The sequence below is a fragment of the Oncorhynchus nerka genome, linkage group LG24 (assembly GCF_034236695.1).
Source record: "Oncorhynchus nerka isolate Pitt River linkage group LG24, Oner_Uvic_2.0, whole genome shotgun sequence".
NCBI classification, from domain to species: domain Eukaryota; kingdom Metazoa; phylum Chordata; class Actinopteri; order Salmoniformes; family Salmonidae; genus Oncorhynchus; species Oncorhynchus nerka.
Genome location: NC_088419.1, coordinates 88617881 through 88636875, shown reverse-complemented (window position 1 = coordinate 88636875; position 18995 = coordinate 88617881). Strand labels below are relative to the sequence as shown.

General features: G+C 45.7%; 1 protein-coding gene across 1 annotated transcript in view; it reads right to left on the bottom strand.

The window, feature by feature from the left end:
* LOC115125399 (DENN domain-containing protein 1B-like) overlaps positions 1-18995 on the bottom strand; it is a 259940-nt gene that overhangs the window by 146378 nt on the left and 94567 nt on the right. The window contains exons 8-10 of the mRNA XM_065009257.1: positions 18233-18292; positions 16457-16510; positions 14089-14199 (exon numbers count right to left, since the gene is read on the bottom strand). Of these exons, the coding sequence (XP_064865329.1) occupies positions 14089-14199; positions 16457-16510; positions 18233-18292 (225 nt within the window). The remainder of the gene's footprint in view (positions 1-14088; positions 14200-16456; positions 16511-18232; positions 18293-18995) is intronic.

Sequence of the window (18995 nt, the reverse complement as noted above, 5' to 3'; positions counted from 1 at the left end):
GGAGAGCAAGCGAAAGCGGCCAAGCTTGGAGACTTAACTGAACTGATGCAAAGAGCACCCCCTTTAAAGAAAGAGCCTGAACGCCTGCGTAGCCTTAACAGATGAGCTGTGTGTGTGTGTGTGTGTTTTGGGGCAGGGAGGTTCAACCTTTTCATTTGTCATTAAGAGAGAGAGGCCGCTATCATTTATTTTCCTAGAGTCAGACCATCGTTAAGGCTTTAATCAACTTTTAATTGGTGTCTTGCTCCAAATATCTGCATATGCATATTCACTCTCTGCCTCCTTCAAATAAAATACAACAATGCTACAGTCTTGTCAGATTTAATTCCCCAGCAAACATGTTTCTTTCTAAGGAGGAAATAAATCAATGGTATGAATATTAATGAGAGGGTGTATCAGTTGGAGAAAGGAGAGTATATCAAAGCTGTGATGCCCTTCTCCCCCTTCTAGTAAACGGTGACAGTATAAACCTATTAAATAATGATGAAGAGAGGTCATTGGATCAACGGAGGAGGGCCTCTCGTCATTCGCAGGCCCTCCTCAGGGAGACAGAGACAGAGGAGGGCTCACCCGTTAGTACCAGGAGGTAATGGGACAGAAAAACTAGCTAACCAACTCCAATTATCTCAGCCACACTGAGGTTTCAAGGTAAGCTTCACTTAGCTCCCAATTGGCCTGCTTCACTCCCAGGTTAAAAGACAAGAGGTACTATCTCTCACTTCTAAGGACGGGGGAGACGAGAGGGTGGGGGTTCTACTGAAACCAAGAAAAACATTTTAAAAACTAGAATTAGATATGATGTGCTCCTCCTCCCTACCGACCTACTCGGCAGGAAGAAGATACGGTTGTAGAAAAGGAATAGCACACATATTTCCTCTCAAATCTAACTCCAAACAACCCGTATCTACAGCCATATATAACCCCAAACAACCCGTATCTACAGCCATATATAACCCCAAACAACCCGTATCTACAGCCATATATAACCCCAAACAACCCATATCTACAGCCATATATAACCCCAAACAACCCATATCTACAGCCATATATAACCCCAAACAACCCGTATCTACAGCCATATATAACCCCAAACAACCCATATCTACAGCCATATATAACCCCAAACAACCCGTATCTACAGCCATATATAACCCCAAACAACCCATATCTACAGCCATATATAAACCCAAACAATCCATATCTACAGCCATATATAACCCCAAACAACCCGTATCTACAGCCATATATAACCCCAAACAACCCATATCTACAGCCATATATAACCCCAAACAACCCATATCTACAGCCATATATAACCCCAAACAACCCATATCTACAGCCATATATAAACCCAAACAATCCATATCTACAGCCATATATAACCCCAAACAACCCGTATCTACAGCCATATATAACCCCAAACAACCCGTATCTACAGCCATATATAACCCCAAACAACCCGTATCTACAGCCATATATAACCCCAAACAACCCGTATCTACAGCCATATATAACCCCAAACAACCCGTATCTACAGCCATATATAACCCCAAACAACCCGTATCTATAGCCATATATAACCCCAAACAACCCGTATCTATAGCCATATATAACCCTAAACAACCCGCACCCATCTACAGCCATATATAACCCCAAACAACCCGTATCTATAGCCATATATAACCCTAAACAACCCGTACCCATCTACAGCCATATATAACCCAAAACAACCCCCCAAACAACCCGTACCCATCTACAACCCCAAACAACCCGTACCCATCTACAACCCCAAACAACCCGTACCCATCTACAGGTTTGAAAGACCATGAAATAAAATATAGAAGAAAAAAAGTAAACAAGTGAGAGGAGAAATGTGTAATCATTTTTTTCTTTCTTTCTCAAGGGGCTGCAGCAGAGAGAGAAGGTATAATAAATAATAGATGTGTGGAACTAAATGTCTTTATACGCTCCACACAAGACCAGGTGCTTAATATTCCTGGTGCTTAATATTCCATTCAATGGAGAATCACAGATACAGTCCCCAAGAACAAATAGTGGATTAGGCCTGCTTTAGCTGCTGGCTCCGGCCCTTTGGGACCTAGGGTCTTCCCAGTAATGAGGTACCTCAGCCGCTTCTCTGGCTGTGTGTGTGTGTGTGTGTGTGTGTGTGTGTGTGTGTGTGTGTGTGTGTGTGTGTGTGAGATGGGTCAGATTTTATACAGCCTGCTTCTGAAGGCACCAGAGCCCATGGAGCCCTGACATCTCTCCTGAGACCGGCCAGCACTCACATAAACTGACCACATTAAAGACAGACCACTAGAAACTGGACAAATTAACGGTGCCTCTCCCCTTAACAGGAAACAGCAAGCTGTGGACCCTGTGTACCAACTAGTATTCTAATCCTACATAACTGTTAGTAATTCATCAATACTTTTGGCAAAAATAAATACCCACTGTTAATTCAGTTTAATAACAAAATGTAAAATAAATGCTTGCCAGACCTGCCTCAAGACAGTTATGGTGGTATAGGGAACTAAAAACATACACAACCGGCGTGTGATAACAAGCAGCTCAGATGAATGCAGTTAAATCAGTGATATTTCGGGAATGTGGGTGACAGCAGACAGCTAATTATCAAACACACCGTTGTTAACCATCAAAGAGCATGTCACATCACTTTCACAGGGGTCTGTTGTCTTATTCAGATGAGCTTTGTTACTCTGCCTGCTGAACATCTGCCTGAACAAGCAGACTAGGCCCACGCTCTCAGAGTTATGCTCCCCAAGAGGAGACCTTGCAACATATTATATTAGAAACTGGGTGGTTCGAACCCTGAATGCTGATAGGCTGACATAGATAGATAGATATGGGTATGACAAAACATGTATTTTTACTGCTCTAATTACATTGGTAACCAGTTTATAATAGCAGTAAGGCACCTTGGGGGTTTGTGGTATATGGCCAATATACCACGGCTAAGGGCTGTATCCAGGCACTCCACGTTGTGTCGTGACTAAGAACAGCCCTTTGCCGTGGTATATTGGCCATATACCACACCCCCTCTGGCCTTATTGCTTAAATATATGCATTAAGCAGATGCTTTTATCATGCATGCCTAAAAATGTTTACGCATGGGTGGTCCCGGGAATCGAACCCACTATCCTTTACAAACTAAACACTGTATTTGTCCTGTCCTGTTCAAACTCCACTATAGAATCTACTATATCCACACCATTATTTAACTGGTTTGAACTGGTCTGGGGGAGGAATAGGCAACATCAACAACACCTGCTGACCTCAATTCTCAACTTTCCTGCTCTGCCTGTTCTCCACTCCTCTTCTTCCCTCCCTCCAACCCCATGCATCTCCTCTCCTCCTCTACCTTCTGCTCTCTCCTATCCCTCCCTCTCCTCTCCTCCTCTACCTCCTGCTCTCTCCTATCCTTCCCTCTCCTCTCCTCTACCTTCTGCTCTCTCCTATCCTTCCCTCTCCTCTCCTCCTCTACCTTCTGCTCTCTCCTATCCTTCCCTCTCCTCTCCTCCTCTACCTTCTGCTCTCTCCTATCCTTCCCTCTCCCCTCTACCTTCTGCTCTCTCCTATCTCTCCTCCCCGTATTTCTCTCCTCCTCTACTCCCCCATCCAGAGCTAGACACCCAATTATCTCTGTTCTGCACTCTCTGTGTGTCTGTGCCGACAAACGCCTTGTGTCAGAGCAGAGCCACACAGGTGTGCCACTAACAAGTAGGCGACACTCAGACACAGAGAAAGAGGACACATGGCAGTAACACCAGGACTCCCACACACACAGTCACTTCCACACCTGCACACACACACACACACACACACACACACACACACACACACACACACACACACACACACACACAAAATCTGGGGAACAAAAACCCAGACTACATGACGCTTTAACAACCAGCCACCAGAAAAGAAGCTATAGGGATGAGAAAGAAAAGAGAGAGAGAAAGAAAGCAGACAGAGAGAACAAGAGACATAAAGAAAGCAACTAGGAGCAAGAGAGAAAGAGAGCAGCAACAGACAGAAAGAAAGAGCAGGGAGAGACATCAGCGAGAGACAGAAAGAGAAAGCAGCGAGAGACAGAAAGAGAGAGAGCAGCGAGAGACAGAAAGAGAGAGAGCAGCGAGAGACAGAGAGAGAGAGCAGTGAGAAACAGAGAGAGAGCAGCAAGAAACAGAGAGAGCAGCGAGAGAGAGAGAGAGACAGAGAGAGCGAGAGACAGAGAGGGAGAGCAGTGAATGCAGCAAGAGACCGAGAGAGAGCAGCGAGAGACAGAGAGAGAGCAGCGAGAGACAGCGAGAGACAGAGAGAGAGAGAGAGAGAGCAGCGAGAGACAGAGAGAGCAGCGACAGAAAGAGAGCAGAGAGACAGAAAGAGAAAGCAGTGAGAGAGAGAGAGACAGTGAGACAGAGAGAGAGCAGCGAGAGACAGAGAGAGAGCAGCGAGAGACAGAGAGAGAGCAGCGAGAGACAGAGAGAGAGAGCAGCGAGAGAAGCGAGAGGAAGAGAGCAGAGAGACAGAAAGAAAAGCAGTGAGAGAGAGAGAGAGAGCAGCGAGAGAAAGAGAGAGCAGGGAGAGACAGCAGTGAGAGCAGAGAGAGACAGAAAGAGAAAGCAGCGAGAGACAGAAGGAGAGAGCAGAGAGAAACAGAGAGCAGCGAGAGACAGAAAGCAGAGAGACAGAAAGCAACGAGAGACAAAGAGAGACCAGCGAGAGACAGAAAGAGAGCAGCAAAAGACAGAAAGCGAGAGCAGCGAAAGACAGAGAGAGAGAGAGCAGCGAGAGACAGAGAGAGAGAGCAGCGAGAGACAGAGAGAGAGAGCAGCGAGAGACAGAAAGAGAGCAGCGAGAGACAGAAAGAGAGCAGCGAGAGACAGAGAGAGAGAGAGCAGCGAGAGAGAGAGCAGCGAGAGACAGAAAGAGAGAGCAGCAAGAGACAAAGAGAGAGCAGCGAGAGACAGAAAGAGAGCAGCAAGAGACAAAGAGAGAGCAGCGAGAGACAGAAAGAGAGAGCAGCGAGAGACAGAAAGAGAGAGCAGCGAGAGACAGAAAGAGAGAGCAGCAAAAGACAGAGAGAGAGCAGCGAGAGACAGAGAGAGAGAGAGAGCAGCAAGAGACAGAAAGAGAGAGCAGCAAAAGACAGAAAGAGAGCAGCAAAATAAAGAAAGAGAGAGCAGCGAGAGAGAACGAGAGAGCAGCGAGAGAGAACGAGAGAGCAGCGAGAGAGCACGAGAGAGCAGCGAGAGACAGAAAGAGAGCAGCGAGAGACAGAAAGAGAGAGCAGCGAGAGACAGAGCAGCGAGAGACAGAGCAGCGAGAGACAGAGCAGCGAGAGAGAGAAAGGGAGAGACAGAAAGGGAGAGCAGCGAGAGACAGAAAGAGAAAGCAGCGAGAGACAGTGAGAGAGAGCAGCGAGAGACAGAGCAGCGAGAGACAGAGCAGCGAGAGAGAGCAGCGAGAGACAGAAAGGGAGAGCAGCGAGAGACAGAGCAGCGAGAGACAGAGCAGCGAGAGACAGAGCAGCGAGAGACAGAGCAGCGAGAGACAGAGCAGCGAGAGACAGAAAGGGAGAGACAGAAAGGGAGAGACAGAAAGGGAGAGCAGCGAGAGACAGAAAGAGAAAGCAGCGAGAGACAGAGCAGCGAGAGAGAGCAGCGAGAGAGCAGCGAGAGACAGAAAGGGAGAGCAGCGAGAGACAGAAAGGGAGAGCAGCGAGAGACAGAGCAGCGAGAGACAGAGCAGCGAGAGAGAGCAGCGAGAGACAGAGAGAGAGAGCAGCGAGAGACAGAGCAGCGAGAGACAGAGAGAGAGAGCAGCGAGAGACAGTGAGAGAGAGCAGCGAGAGACAGAGAGAGAGAGCAGCGAGAGACAGTGAGAGAGAGCAGCGAGAGACAGTGAGAGAGAGCAGCGAGAGACAGTGAGAGAGAGCAGCGAGAGACAGTGAGAGAGAGCAGCGAGAGACAGTGAGAGAGCAGCGAGAGACAGTGAGAGAGAGCAGCGAGAGACAGTGAGAGAGCAGCGAGAGACAGTGAGAGAGAGCAGCGAGAGAGAGAGAGCAGCGAGAGACAGTGAGAGAGAGCAGCGAGAGACAGTGAGAGAGAGCAGCGAGAGACAGTGAGAGAGAGCAGCGAGAGACAGTGAGAGAGCAGCGAGAGACAGTGAGAGAGCAGCGAGAGACAGAAAGAGAGAGAGAGAGCAAACAACTCTGGACCTCGAAGCCAGTTCCACTGCGTTTTTTAATTGTTCCCCTCTAATCAGGGACTGGTTTAGACCTGGGATACCTGGTGGGTGATTCCCCTCTAATCAGGGACTGATTTAGACCTGGGACACCAGGTGGGTGATTCCCCTCTAATCAGGGACTGGTTTAGACCTGGGACACCAGGTGGGTGATTCCCCTCTAATCAGGGACGGATTTAGACCTGGGATACCAGGTGGGTGATTCCCCTCTAATCAGGGACTGATTTAGACCTGCGACACCTGGTGGGTGATTCCCCTCTAATCAGGGACTGATTTAGACCTGGGACACCTGGTGGGTGTAATTAATTATCAGGTAGACCAGAAAACCAGCAGGCTCCGGACCTCGTAGGGTCAGAGTTGAATAACCCTGGACTAGAGAGAAGCGGATAGTAAGAAGTCCAATTTGTAAGTCGCTCTGGATAAGAGCGTCTGCTAAATGACTTAAATGTAAATGTAAATGTAAGTGACTGAGGTGGTGAGTCAGTCAGTCAGTCACTCAGGGCCGTGGTGCAGTCAGTCAGTCACTCAGGGCCGTGGTGCAGGCAGTCAGTCAGTCACTCAGGGCCGTGGTGCAGGCACTCAGTCAGTCACTCAGGACCGTGGTGCAGTCAGTCAGTCACTCAGGGCCATGGTGCAGTCAGTCAGTCACTCAGGGCCGTGGTGCAGGCACTCAGTCAGTCACTCAGGACCGTGGTGCAGTCAGTCAGTCAGTCAGTCACTCAGGGCCGTGGTGCAGTCAGTCAGTCAGTCACTCAGGGCCGTGGTGCAGTCAGTCAGTCAGTCACTCAGGGCCGTGGTGCAGTCAGTCAGTCAGTCACTCAGGGCCGTGGTGCAGTCAGTCAGTCACTCAGGGCCGTGGTGCAGTCAGGCAGTCAGTCACTCAGGGCCGTGGTGCAGTCAGTCAGTCACTCAGGGCTGTGGTGCAGTCAGTCAGTCACTCAGGGCCGTGGTGCAGTCAGGCAGTCAGTCAGTCAGGGATGTGGTGCAGTCAGTCACTCAGGGCCGTGGTGGATGGATAGTGCTAGTTATCATACTACTGACAGCATGTTAAGAAGGCTGCTGTCAGGGCTTGGGCCTGCCGACACACCCACTGAGGGGCCCAGGGACACCAGGGGAGATGAAAGACACAGAGCCTTCCCAGCTGACTAGTTAGAGGGGGCCTGATGCAGCACAATTACTGTATACGGTGGCATGACAAGCCTGCACGCTCGATTGGCTTCCTCGGCCATCGCACCGCACCACGCCTTTAAAACAGTGGTACCACTCACCTCCGGTCACAAAACAGCAATAAGTCAACTGATGCACCATCATGATTTATTCCTTTGCTGTTGGGCGCTGGCAGGAAAGCCGCCATGTTCTGCTAGACTGACACAGCGGAATCACTAAAGGCCCTGACACACAGGGAAGGGTCTCTGCTATGCCTGGAGCCCAGATAATGTATACTGTCTCTCTGTCTCTCCGTCTCTTCGAGGAGAGAGTGGTAGTAGGGGCCAGCTGGATGCCTCCTCGCTCTCTTCTTTAAAAGTCATGCCAGGGACGGACTAAGAGACACACACACTAATAATAATTGGATGGCTGGCTGGCTGGAGGGAGGGAGGGACGGACGGACGGACAGACGGAGGACTTTAAAGGATAAAAGGCTTATAGAAAGGTGGAGGTCCAGAGATGGGCGTTTCGCATATCCTGTCCACATATCAGTTAAATAAACCTCAGACAGTTTGTCTTGTCACAAAACTCTAAATCACACAGAATATCACTTCCATCCGTCTGCTAAGAAAACAGCCGTCACCCGCGGCTCTGATAATTTACACCCTGTAACCTCTGGAGCCAGAGGGAGAGCGGCTGGGGCTCTGAGCGGCTGACATGGCGAGGGGGGGAGAGAATGGGTGAGAGGAGAGGCAGAAAGGAGGAGAAAGGGGAAGAGAGGTGAAATTCTCCAAGGGCTGGGTATATCTCTACACCTCCCCCGGATCCCTCCACTCCATCCTCAGGGAGACCTTGGGTTCCAACGCACCGTCCCAGCCCCCCCCCCCCTCCCGGTGGTTCCGCGTTCCCGGGCTGCAGTCAGATACCGGAGCAGAACGGTCGAGATAGGATTGTGGATGACATCACTCCTGCTCTCCCTCTCCCTGTCATAAACATTTGGTTCTGCTGTCAGCCACGAAGATAAGAAGCACAGAGAGATCCACTCCCTCAGACCCAGCAGCTCTACTCCAACTACGGCAGAGAGTAAAAGTCTAATAACAGATAATAAACTATGTGAGAGAGTTAGAGCGTCTAATAACAGATAATTTAGGGCATGTCGGCCATTAAAACGTAGCAGCTTTAAGAGAAACAGTCAAATATAATCCTGGTTTAGTGCTGGCTTTACAGCTTGTCAGGGACTGGAGATAGAGTCGGTTGACTGCAGATGGACCACTGAACTCTGTCTTCGTGCGCACGTGTGTGCAAACCGTAAAAAACAAAACATTTAGATATTAAGTTTGATGTAGTGTTGTAATATCGATGAGGAATGCCATGTTTAATCAGACACATAAACCTACTTTACTACTCCTATGATGTTCCTGTAGTTTAGCAGTGATGTAAGGTACTTAAGTAAAAATACATTAAAGGTCTACGGAGTTATTTTTTTGGGGGGTATCTGTACTTTACTTTTTATTTTTTTGACAACTTTTTACCTTTACTTCACTAGATACCTAAAGAAAATTATGTACTCGTTACATTTTGAATGCTTAACAGGACAGGAAAATGGTCTAATTCACACACTTATCAAGAGAACATCCCTGGTCATCCCTACTGCCTCTGATCTGGTGGACTCACTAAACAGAGAACATCCCTGGTTATCCCTACTGCCTCTGATCTGGAGGACTCACTAAACAGAGAACATCCCTGGTTATCCCTACTGCCTCTGATCTGGAGGACTCACTAAACAGAGAACATCCCTGGTCATCCCTACTGCCTCTGATCTGGAGGACTGGTGCCGTCTGCGTTGCTTAATAGACGGAATTTGAAGAGATGTATACTTTCAATACTTCAGTATATTTAAATCCCAATACTTTTAGACTTTTACTCAAGTAGTATTTAACTGGGTGAATTTAACTTTTACTCAAGTATCACAACTGGGTACTTTTTCCATCACTGTAGTTTAGAGCAGGGGTCTATACCATCCTGTAGTTTAGAGCAGGGGTCTGTACCATCCTGTAGTTTAGAGCAGGGGTCCGTACCATCCTGTAGTTTAGAGCAGGGGTCTGTACCATCCTGTAGTTTATAGCAGGGGACCGTACCATCCTGTAGTTTAGAGCAGGGGTCTGTACCATCCTGTAGTTTAGAGCAGGGTCCGTACCATCCTGTAGTTTAGAGCAGGGGTCTGTACCATCCTGTAGTTTAGAGCAGGGGTCTGTACCATCCTGTAGTTTAGAGCAGGGGTCTGTACCATCCTGTAGTTTAGAGCAGGGGACTGTACCATCCTGTAGTTTAGAGCAGGGGTCTGTACCATCCTGTAGTTTAGAGCAGGGGTCCGTACCATCCTGTAGTTTAGAGCAGGGGTCCGTACCATCCTGTAGTTTAGAGCAGGGGTCTGTACCATCCTGTAGTTTAGAGCAGGGGTCTGTACCATCCTGTAGTTTAGAGCAGGGGTCTGTACCATCCTGTAGTTTAGAGCAGGGGTCTGTATCATCCTGTAGTTTATAGCAGGGGTTTGTACCATCATGTAGTTTATAGCAGGGGTTTGTACCATCATGTAGTTTAGAGCAGGGGACCGTACCATCCTGTAGTTTAGAGCAGGGGTCTGTACCATCCTGTAGTTTAGAGCAGGGGTCTGTACCCTCCTGTAGTTTAGAGCAGGGGTCTGTACCATCCTGTAGTTTAGAGCAGGGGACCGTACCATCCTGCAGTTTAGAGCAGGGGTCTGTACCATCCTGTAGAGTGTATAATGAAGAGGTACTCACAGTGCTAATGAAGAGTGCCAGAGGAAGGCCCTAAAACACCTCTACTCTACTACCGAATGGCAAGCGGTAACGGAGTGCCAAGTCTAGAACAAAAAGGCTCCTCAACAGTTTTTAACCCCAAGCCATAAGACTCCTGAACAGGTAATCAAATGGCTACCCGGACTATTTGCATTGTGTGCCCCCCCAACCCCTCTTTTACGCTGCTGCTAATCTCTGTTTATCATATTTGCATAGTCACTATAACTATACATTCATGTACATACTACCTCAATTGGCCTGAACAACCAGTGCTCCTGCACATTGGCTAACCGGGCTATCTGCATTGTGTCCCACCACCCGCCACCCCCTCTTTACGCTACTGCTACTCTCTGTTCATCATATATGCATAGTCACTTTAACCATATCTACATGTACATACTACCTCAATCAGGCTTACTAACCGGTGTCGGTATGTAGCCTCGCTACTGTATATAGCCTCGCTACTGTATATAGCCTCGCTACTGTATATAGCCTCGCTACTGTATATAGCCTCGCTACTGTATATAGCCTCGCTACTGTATATAGCCTCTCTACTGTATATAGCCTCGCTACTGTATATAGCCTCGCTACTGTATATAGCCTCGCTACTGTATATAGCCTCGCTACTGTATATAGCCTCGCTACTGTATATAGCCTCTCTACTGTATATAGCCTCGCTACTGTATATAGCCTCTCTACTGTCTATAGCCTCTCTACTGTATATAGCCTCTCTACTGTATATAGCCTCTCTACTGTATATAGCCTCTCTACTGTATATAGCCTCTCTACTGTATATAGCCTCTCTACTGTATATAGCCTCTACTGTATATAGCCTCGCTACTGTATATAGCCTCTCTACTGTATATAGCCTCTCTACTGTATATAACCTCTACTGTATATAGCCTCTCTACTGTATATAGCCTCTCTACTGTATATAACCTCTACTGTATATAGCCTCTCTACTGTATATAGCCTCTCTACTGTATATAACCTCTACTGTATATAGCCTCTCTACTGTATATAGCCTCTCTACTGTATATAACCTCTACTGTATATAGCCTCTACTGTATATAGCCTCTCTACTGTATATAACCTCTACTGTATATAGCCTCTACTGTATATAGCCTCTCTACTGTATATAACCTCTACTGTATATAGCCTCGCTACTGTATATAACCTCTACTGTATATAGCCTCTCTACTGTATATAACCTCTACTGTATATAGCCTCTCTACTGTATATAACCTCTCTACTGTATATAGCCTCTACTGTATATAGCCTCTCTACTGTATATAACCTCTACTGTATATAGCCTCTCTACTGTATATAACCTCTCTACTGTATATAGCCTCTACTGTATATAGCCTCTACTGTATATAGCCTCTACTGTATATAGCCTCTACTGTATATAGCCTCTCTACTGTATATAGCCTCTACTGTATATAGCCTCTACTGTATATAGCCTCTACTGTATATAGCCTCTACTGTATATAGCCTCTACTGTATATAGCCTCTCTACTGTATATAGCCTCTCTACTGTATATAGCCTCTCTACTGTATATAGCCTCTCTACTGTATATAGCCTCTCTACTGTATATAGCCTCTACTGTATATAGCCTCTCTACTGTATATAGCCTCTACTGTATATAGCCTCTACTGTATATAGCCTCTACTGTATATAGCCTCTACTGTATATAGCCTCTACTGTATATAGCCTCTACTGTATATAGCCTCTACTGTATATAGCCTCTCTACTGTATATAGCCTCTCTACTGTATATAGCCTCTCTACTGTATATAGCCTCTCTACTGTTATAGCCTCTCTACTGTATATAGCCTCTCTACTGTATATAGCCTCTCTACTGTATATAGCCTCTCTACTGTATATAGCCTCTCTACTGTATATAGCCTCTACTGTATATAGCCTCTCTACTGTATATAGCCTCTCTACTGTATATAGCCTCTCTACTGTATATAGCCTCTCTACTGTATATAGCCTCTCTACTGTATATAGCCTCTCTACTGTATATAGCCTCTCTACTGTATATAGCCTCTCTACTGTATATAGCCTCTCTACTGTATATAACCTCTCTACTGTATATAACCTCTCTACTGTATATAGCCTCTCTACTGTATATAGCCTCTCTACTGTATATAGCCTCTCTACTGTATATAGCCTCTCTACTGTATATAACCTCTCTACTGTATATAACCTCTCTACTGTATATAGCCTCTCTACTGTATATAACCTCTCTACTGTATATAACCTCTCTACTGTATATAACCTCTCTACTGTATATAACCTCTCTACTGTATATAGCCTCTCTACTGTATATAACCTCTCTACTGTATATAGCCTCTCTACTGTATATAGCCTCTCTACTGTATATAACCTCTCTACTGTATATAGCCTCTCTACTGTATATAGCCTCTCTACTGTATATAGCCTCTACTGTATATAGCCTCTACTGTATATAGCCTCTCTACTGTATATAGCCTCTACTGTATATAGCCTCTACTGTATATAGCCTCTACTGTATATAGCCTCTACTGTATATAGCCTCTACTGTATATAGCCTCTACTGTATATAGCCTCGCTACTGTTTTTCACTGTCTTTTTACTGTTGTTTAATATCTTTACTTACCTATTCTTCACCTAATACATTTTTTGCACTGTTGGTTAAAGCCTGTAAGTAAGTACCTGTGAGTACCTCTTCATTAAATCTGTGAGTACCTGTAAGGTCTACACCTGTTCGGCACACGTGACAAATAAACTTTGATAACGAAGAGGTACTCACAGTGTTAACGAAGAGGTACTCACAGTGTTAACGAAGAGGTACTCACAGTGTTAACGAAGAGGTACTCACAGTGATAACGAAGAGGTACTCACAGTGATAACGAAGAGGTACTCACAGTGCTAACGAAGAGGTACTCACAGTGTTAAGGAAGAGGTACACAGTGTTAACGAAGAGGTAATCACAGTGTTAACGAAGAGGTACTCACAGTGTTATCGAAGAGGTACTCACAGTGTTAAGGAAGAGGTACTCACAGTGCTAAGGAAGAGGTACTCACAGTGCTAACGAAGAGGTAGTCACAGTGCTAACGAAGAGGTACTCACAGTGTTAACGAATAGGTACTCACAGTGTTAACGAATAGGTACTCACAGTGCTAACGAAGAGGTACTCACAGTGCTAACGAAGAGGTACTCACAGTGCTAACGAAGAGGTACTCACAGTGCTAACGAAGAGGTACTCACAGTGCTAACGAAGAGGTACTCACAGTGCTAACGAAGAGGTACTCACAGTGAAAACGAAGAGGTACTCACAGTGCTAACGAAGAGGTACTCACAGTGAAAACGAAGAGGTACTCACAGTGATAACGAAGAGATACTCACAGTGATAACGAAGAGATACTCACAGTGATAACGAAGAGGTACTCACAGTGATAACGAAGAGGTACTCACAGTGATAACGAAGAGGTACTCACAGTGATAACGAAGAGGTACTCACAGTGATAACGAAGAGGTACTCACAGTGATAACAAAGAGGTACTCACAGTGAAAACAAAGAGGTACTCACAGTGAAAACAAAGAGGTACTCACAGTGAAAACAAAGAGGTACTCACAGTGCTAACGAAGAGGTAGTCACAGTGCTAACGAAGAGGTAGTCACAGTGCTAACGAAGAGGTAGTCACAGTGCTAACGAAGAGGTAGTCACAGTGCTAACGAAGAGGTAGTCACAGTGCTAACGAAGAGGTAGTCACAGTGCTAACGAAGAGGTAGTCACAGTGCTAACGAAGAGGTAGTCACAGTGCTAACGAAGAGGTAGTCACAGTGCTAACGAAGAGGTACTCACAGTGCTAAGCTTGCTTGAGGTAATGATAATGCGCCGTTCGTGCAGCATGCTGGCGTACAGCTGTAGCATGTTGTTGACGTCCACCGCCACAAAATACTCTGTCAGGTTCCTCTGGAGGGGGAGAGAGACAAGACAGTCAGTGACTTCATAACTGCTCAAAGGCTCAGACACCACAACACTTATTTGACAAGGACTACAGACGAACGCAGATAAAGTGGAAGCCAGCCACGTCACGGACTCAGACCCCTCTCTCTCGGACAAGCTAAAACACCTTCCCACACTTCGAGGACATGAAACACAGAGCCTCCCGACGTGGGCCCCCGCCGCTCACGAGGACTGTGTGCTCCCGACAAACTAAATGACCCCATAGCACTCCCTAGTGTCATCATGAAGTGCTATGAGAGGCTAGTTAAGGACCGTAGTAAACCACCACCTTACCCGACACCCTAGACCCACTACAAATCTACCCTGCACCTTAGACATGGTCACTAGCCGACTGTCGCCTGGAATGTAGGTCATTTGTTTACAGTATTTCACAGCACTCTACCCTACACCTTAGACACTCTCACTAGCCAACCACCGCCTGGTACTCTACCCTACACCTTAGACACTGTCACTAGCCAGCCACCGCCTGGTACTCTACCCTACACCTTAGACACTGTCACTAGCTGACCACCGCCTGGTACTCTACCCTACACCTTAGACACTGTCACTAGCCGACCACCGCCTGGTACTCTACCCTACACCTTAGACACTGTCACTAGCCAGCCACCGCCTGGTACTCTACCCTACACCTTAGACACTGTCACTAGCCAGCCACCGCCTGGTACTCTACCCTACACCTTAGACACTGTCACTAGCCAGCCACCGCCTGGTACTCTACCCTACACCTTAGACACTGTCACTAGCCAGCCACCGCCTGGTACTCTACCCTACACCTTAGACACTGTCACTAGCCGACTGCCGCCTGGAAATCTGCACTGCTGGAACTAGAAACTCAAGCATTTCACTGCACATGCTTTAACAATTGCTGATCTCTGTTCACAACAAATAAAGTTTTTGCTTTTCTCAAAGCATTAGGAATGTATATCTCAAAGCATTCGAGATGTATATCTCTCTCTTTCCATTTCACAAATGTAGGTCATTTGTTTACAGTATTTCACAGCACTCTCCAACTGCACTGAACAAAAATATAAACACAACATGTAAAGTGTTGGTCCCATGTTTAACGAGCTGAAATAAAAGATCCCAGAAATGTTCCATATGCACATAAAGCTTATTTCTCTCAAATGTTGTGCACAAATTTGTTTACATCCCTGCCAAGATAACCCATCCATCCACCTGACAGGTGTGGCATATGAAGAAGCTGATTCAACAGCATGATTATTACACAAGTGCACCTTGTGCTGGGGACAATAAAAGGCCACTCTAAAATGTGCAGTTTAGTCACACAACACAGTGCTACAGATGTCTCAAGTTTAGAGGGAGCGTGCAAATTTGCATGCTGACTGCACGAGTTTCCACCAAAATTGTTGCCAGATAATTGAATGTGAATTTCTCTACCATAAGCCGCCTCCAACGTAATTTTAGAGAATTTGGCAGTATGTCCAACCGGCCTCTCAACCGAAGACCACGTGTATGGCATCATGTGGGCGAGCGGTTTGCTGATGTCAACGTTGAGAACAGAGTGCCCCATGGTGGCGGTGGAGTTATGGTATGGACAGGCATTAGCTATGGACAATGAACACAATTGCATTTTATCGAAGACAATATATAATTGGAATGCACAGGGATACCGTGACAAGATCCTGAGGCCCACTGTCGTGCCATTCATCCGCCGCCATCACCTCATGTTTCAGCATAAAGCACGGCCCCATGTCACAAGGATCTGTACACGATTCCTGGAAGCTGAGAATATCCCAGTTCCTCCATGGCCTTCATACTCACCAGACATTGGGCATGTTTGGTGTTCCAGTTCCTGCCAAAATCCAGCAACTTCGCACAGCCATTGAAGATGAGTGAGACAACATTCCACAATCAACAGCCTGATTAACTCTATGCAAAGGAGATGTGTCATGTTGCATGAGTCAAATGTTGGTCACACCAGATACTGACTGGTTTTCTGATCCATGCCCCTTCGTTTTTTAAGGTATCTGTCATCAACAGATACATATCTGTATTCCCAGTCATGTAAAATCCACAGATTAGGGCCTAATGAATTTATTTCAATTGACGGACTTCCTTATTTGAACTGTAACTCTTTGAAATTGTTGAATGTTGCGTTTATATTTTTGTTCAGTGTATAAATACATTTCAATGATCATTTCATCCAACAGGCTCTAGATCTGGGGAAGGCTGGTTGACTTACACTCTCCGGGATGGTGGGCAGGCCGTTGATATCTGGTGTTATGAAGTAGGAGTGCTGAGGAAACACAGAGAGAGAGAGGAAGAGAGAGAGAGAGGACAGGGTCAGCAACGTAGAGTAGCACAACAATCTATGACATTTGTAATGTCTTTACTGTTTTGAAACTTCTGTATGTGTAATGTTTACTGTTAATTTTGGTTGTTTCTCACTTTATATATTCACTTTGTATGTTGTCTACCTCACTTGCTTTGGCAATGTTAACACATGTTTCCCATGCCAATAAAGCCCTTGAATTGAATTGAATTGAAAGAGAGAGAGAGATGACAGGGTCAGCAACGTAGAGTAGCACAACACTCAGAGAGAGAGAGAGAGAGAGAGAGATGACAGGGTCAGCAACGTAGAGTAGCACAACACTCAGAGAGAGAGAGAGAGAGAGAGAGAGAGAGAGATGACAGGGTCAGCAATGTAGAGTTACACGTCACTCAGAGAGAGAGCGAGGAAATGGTCAGCAATGTAGAGTACACGTCACTCAGAGAGAGAGAGGAAATGGTCAGCAATGTAGAGTACACGTCACTCAGAGAGAGAGAGGAAATGGTCAGCAATGTAGAGTACACGTCATTCAGAGAGAGAGAGGAAATGGTCAGCAATGTAGAGTTACACGTCACTCAGAGAGAGAGAGAGAAAACTTATGAATCCTCATCTATTCTTCTGTGAGAATTATTGAGCTTCCGTCTGTACTGACATCTAGGAGGGTAGCACTGATGCAAACACGCATGCACACACACACACACACACACACCTGATCCCTATAGATTTAAGATGAGCTCTCTGGCAGGAAACAAAGTCTTTATTTCAGTATTAAAGGGTACAAGCAAAACACACACACACACACACGTTGCTGAGAGGATCAGAGAGCTGCCTGTCTCACTTTGGGAAACCAGAGCAGGTTGTGACTGTTTGGATCAGACGCCTGAGAGAGGGACAGAGCAGGTAGGAGAGCAGACACGCATTCATACAAGCAGAAATATACACACACACACTAAATCACACTCCAAATAACATAACCCCAAGCGTTTTGACTCCTCAGAAGAGAGAAAAGACAGAGAACACAGGTCAAAACTACAACACCCATAAAACACCTCACCTGGAAAAAGGGACCAAAGGTCAAATCTTACTGTCCTCACAAACACTGTCTGATGACAATTCACCAAAATGAATGATGCAGCCTGATTTGTATGGTTGAGTCGTGGTACACTATGTTCTGCCTTGGAGTCTGTGATATGGTAATGGTGGATTATTGTTGCTTGATAAACCCATGGCACAGCACAATCATTGAGAACACACATTTGTGTGCGTGTGCGTGTTTGTTTGCTTATCTGTAATTTGTTTCAAAGCGATGTTTCTATAAAAACATGAAATGTGGGTTAACGGGATAGGCATCAAGGAGACTTTCTGAGCACAATTGCCTTTGCTTTAAACATGCACCATAAAAGAGACTTCTGATATTCGGGAAGAGAATCCAGTACAATGGAACACCATTAATCATTCACTCAGTTTGATTGTTTTCCCAGAGAAGAAGAAACCCGACTCCACGGCCCAGGATAGTTTTTGTTTTTTTTGTTGGTGAGATTTTAAAAAGACAGACAGGCTTATTTGGCCAAATTGGAAAAGCCTCAGCTCCCATGCGGTTAGAGTAGCAGCAGCAGCGGTTTTAACATTTCACATCTCTCTCCTTTTTCTTCCCGCTCTCTCGTTCACTCACTCTTCTGCTGCACTCACCGGCTGCTGGCTTGGTGCATCTTTCAGTACTTGCCCAGTGGCTATATGCAACAGTGCGGTCTTCACAGTGAGAGAGAGAGAGATAAGAGAGCAAAACAGAATTCATACTTGAAAGGGGACAATGATCTGGCTTTTATTTCTTGGCAGCCATGATAAAAAAATAAAAATATTGTGGAAGATTCTGCTTCATCAATTAAATAGTTGAACCCTAAACTCTCCCCTCGGGGTGTTTTCTCAATTAACCTTGGTAATGAAAAATAAAAGTTTATTCAAAGTGTGCCAGACTAAAAAACAAACAGAATAAATTGTATTCCTCCTCCTCATGATGCTTCACAATGCAATTTAATCTTTATTTCTTATCAATGTATTTATTGGTTTATAAAAGACAACTGGAATAAATTGAACTGTATAATTGTATAACCTTTTAGATTTTACAGCCAAGGAGAGGCTGACTGTTTTAAGTCTTAGTCTACTGTAAAGAATAGCTGCATTCTCTTACAACACAATACAGTAATCATGCAGAATAACAAATAGAGACAACATTTTACAACAATAAAATATGCTTTTTTTTGGTCTTTAAAACCTCTATTTTCCCCTTCAATTTAAAGCCACAATTAGCAGTTGAAACAATAACAAAGCCCATTCCCCGCCCGTTTCGGTAAAAAGCTGAGAGATGGGGCTGGATTAATGTCACCACTTCCGAATTCATAGACAGAGCTACTGATGCAAGAAGTGACCATCCATGACATAAAAATTATAGTAA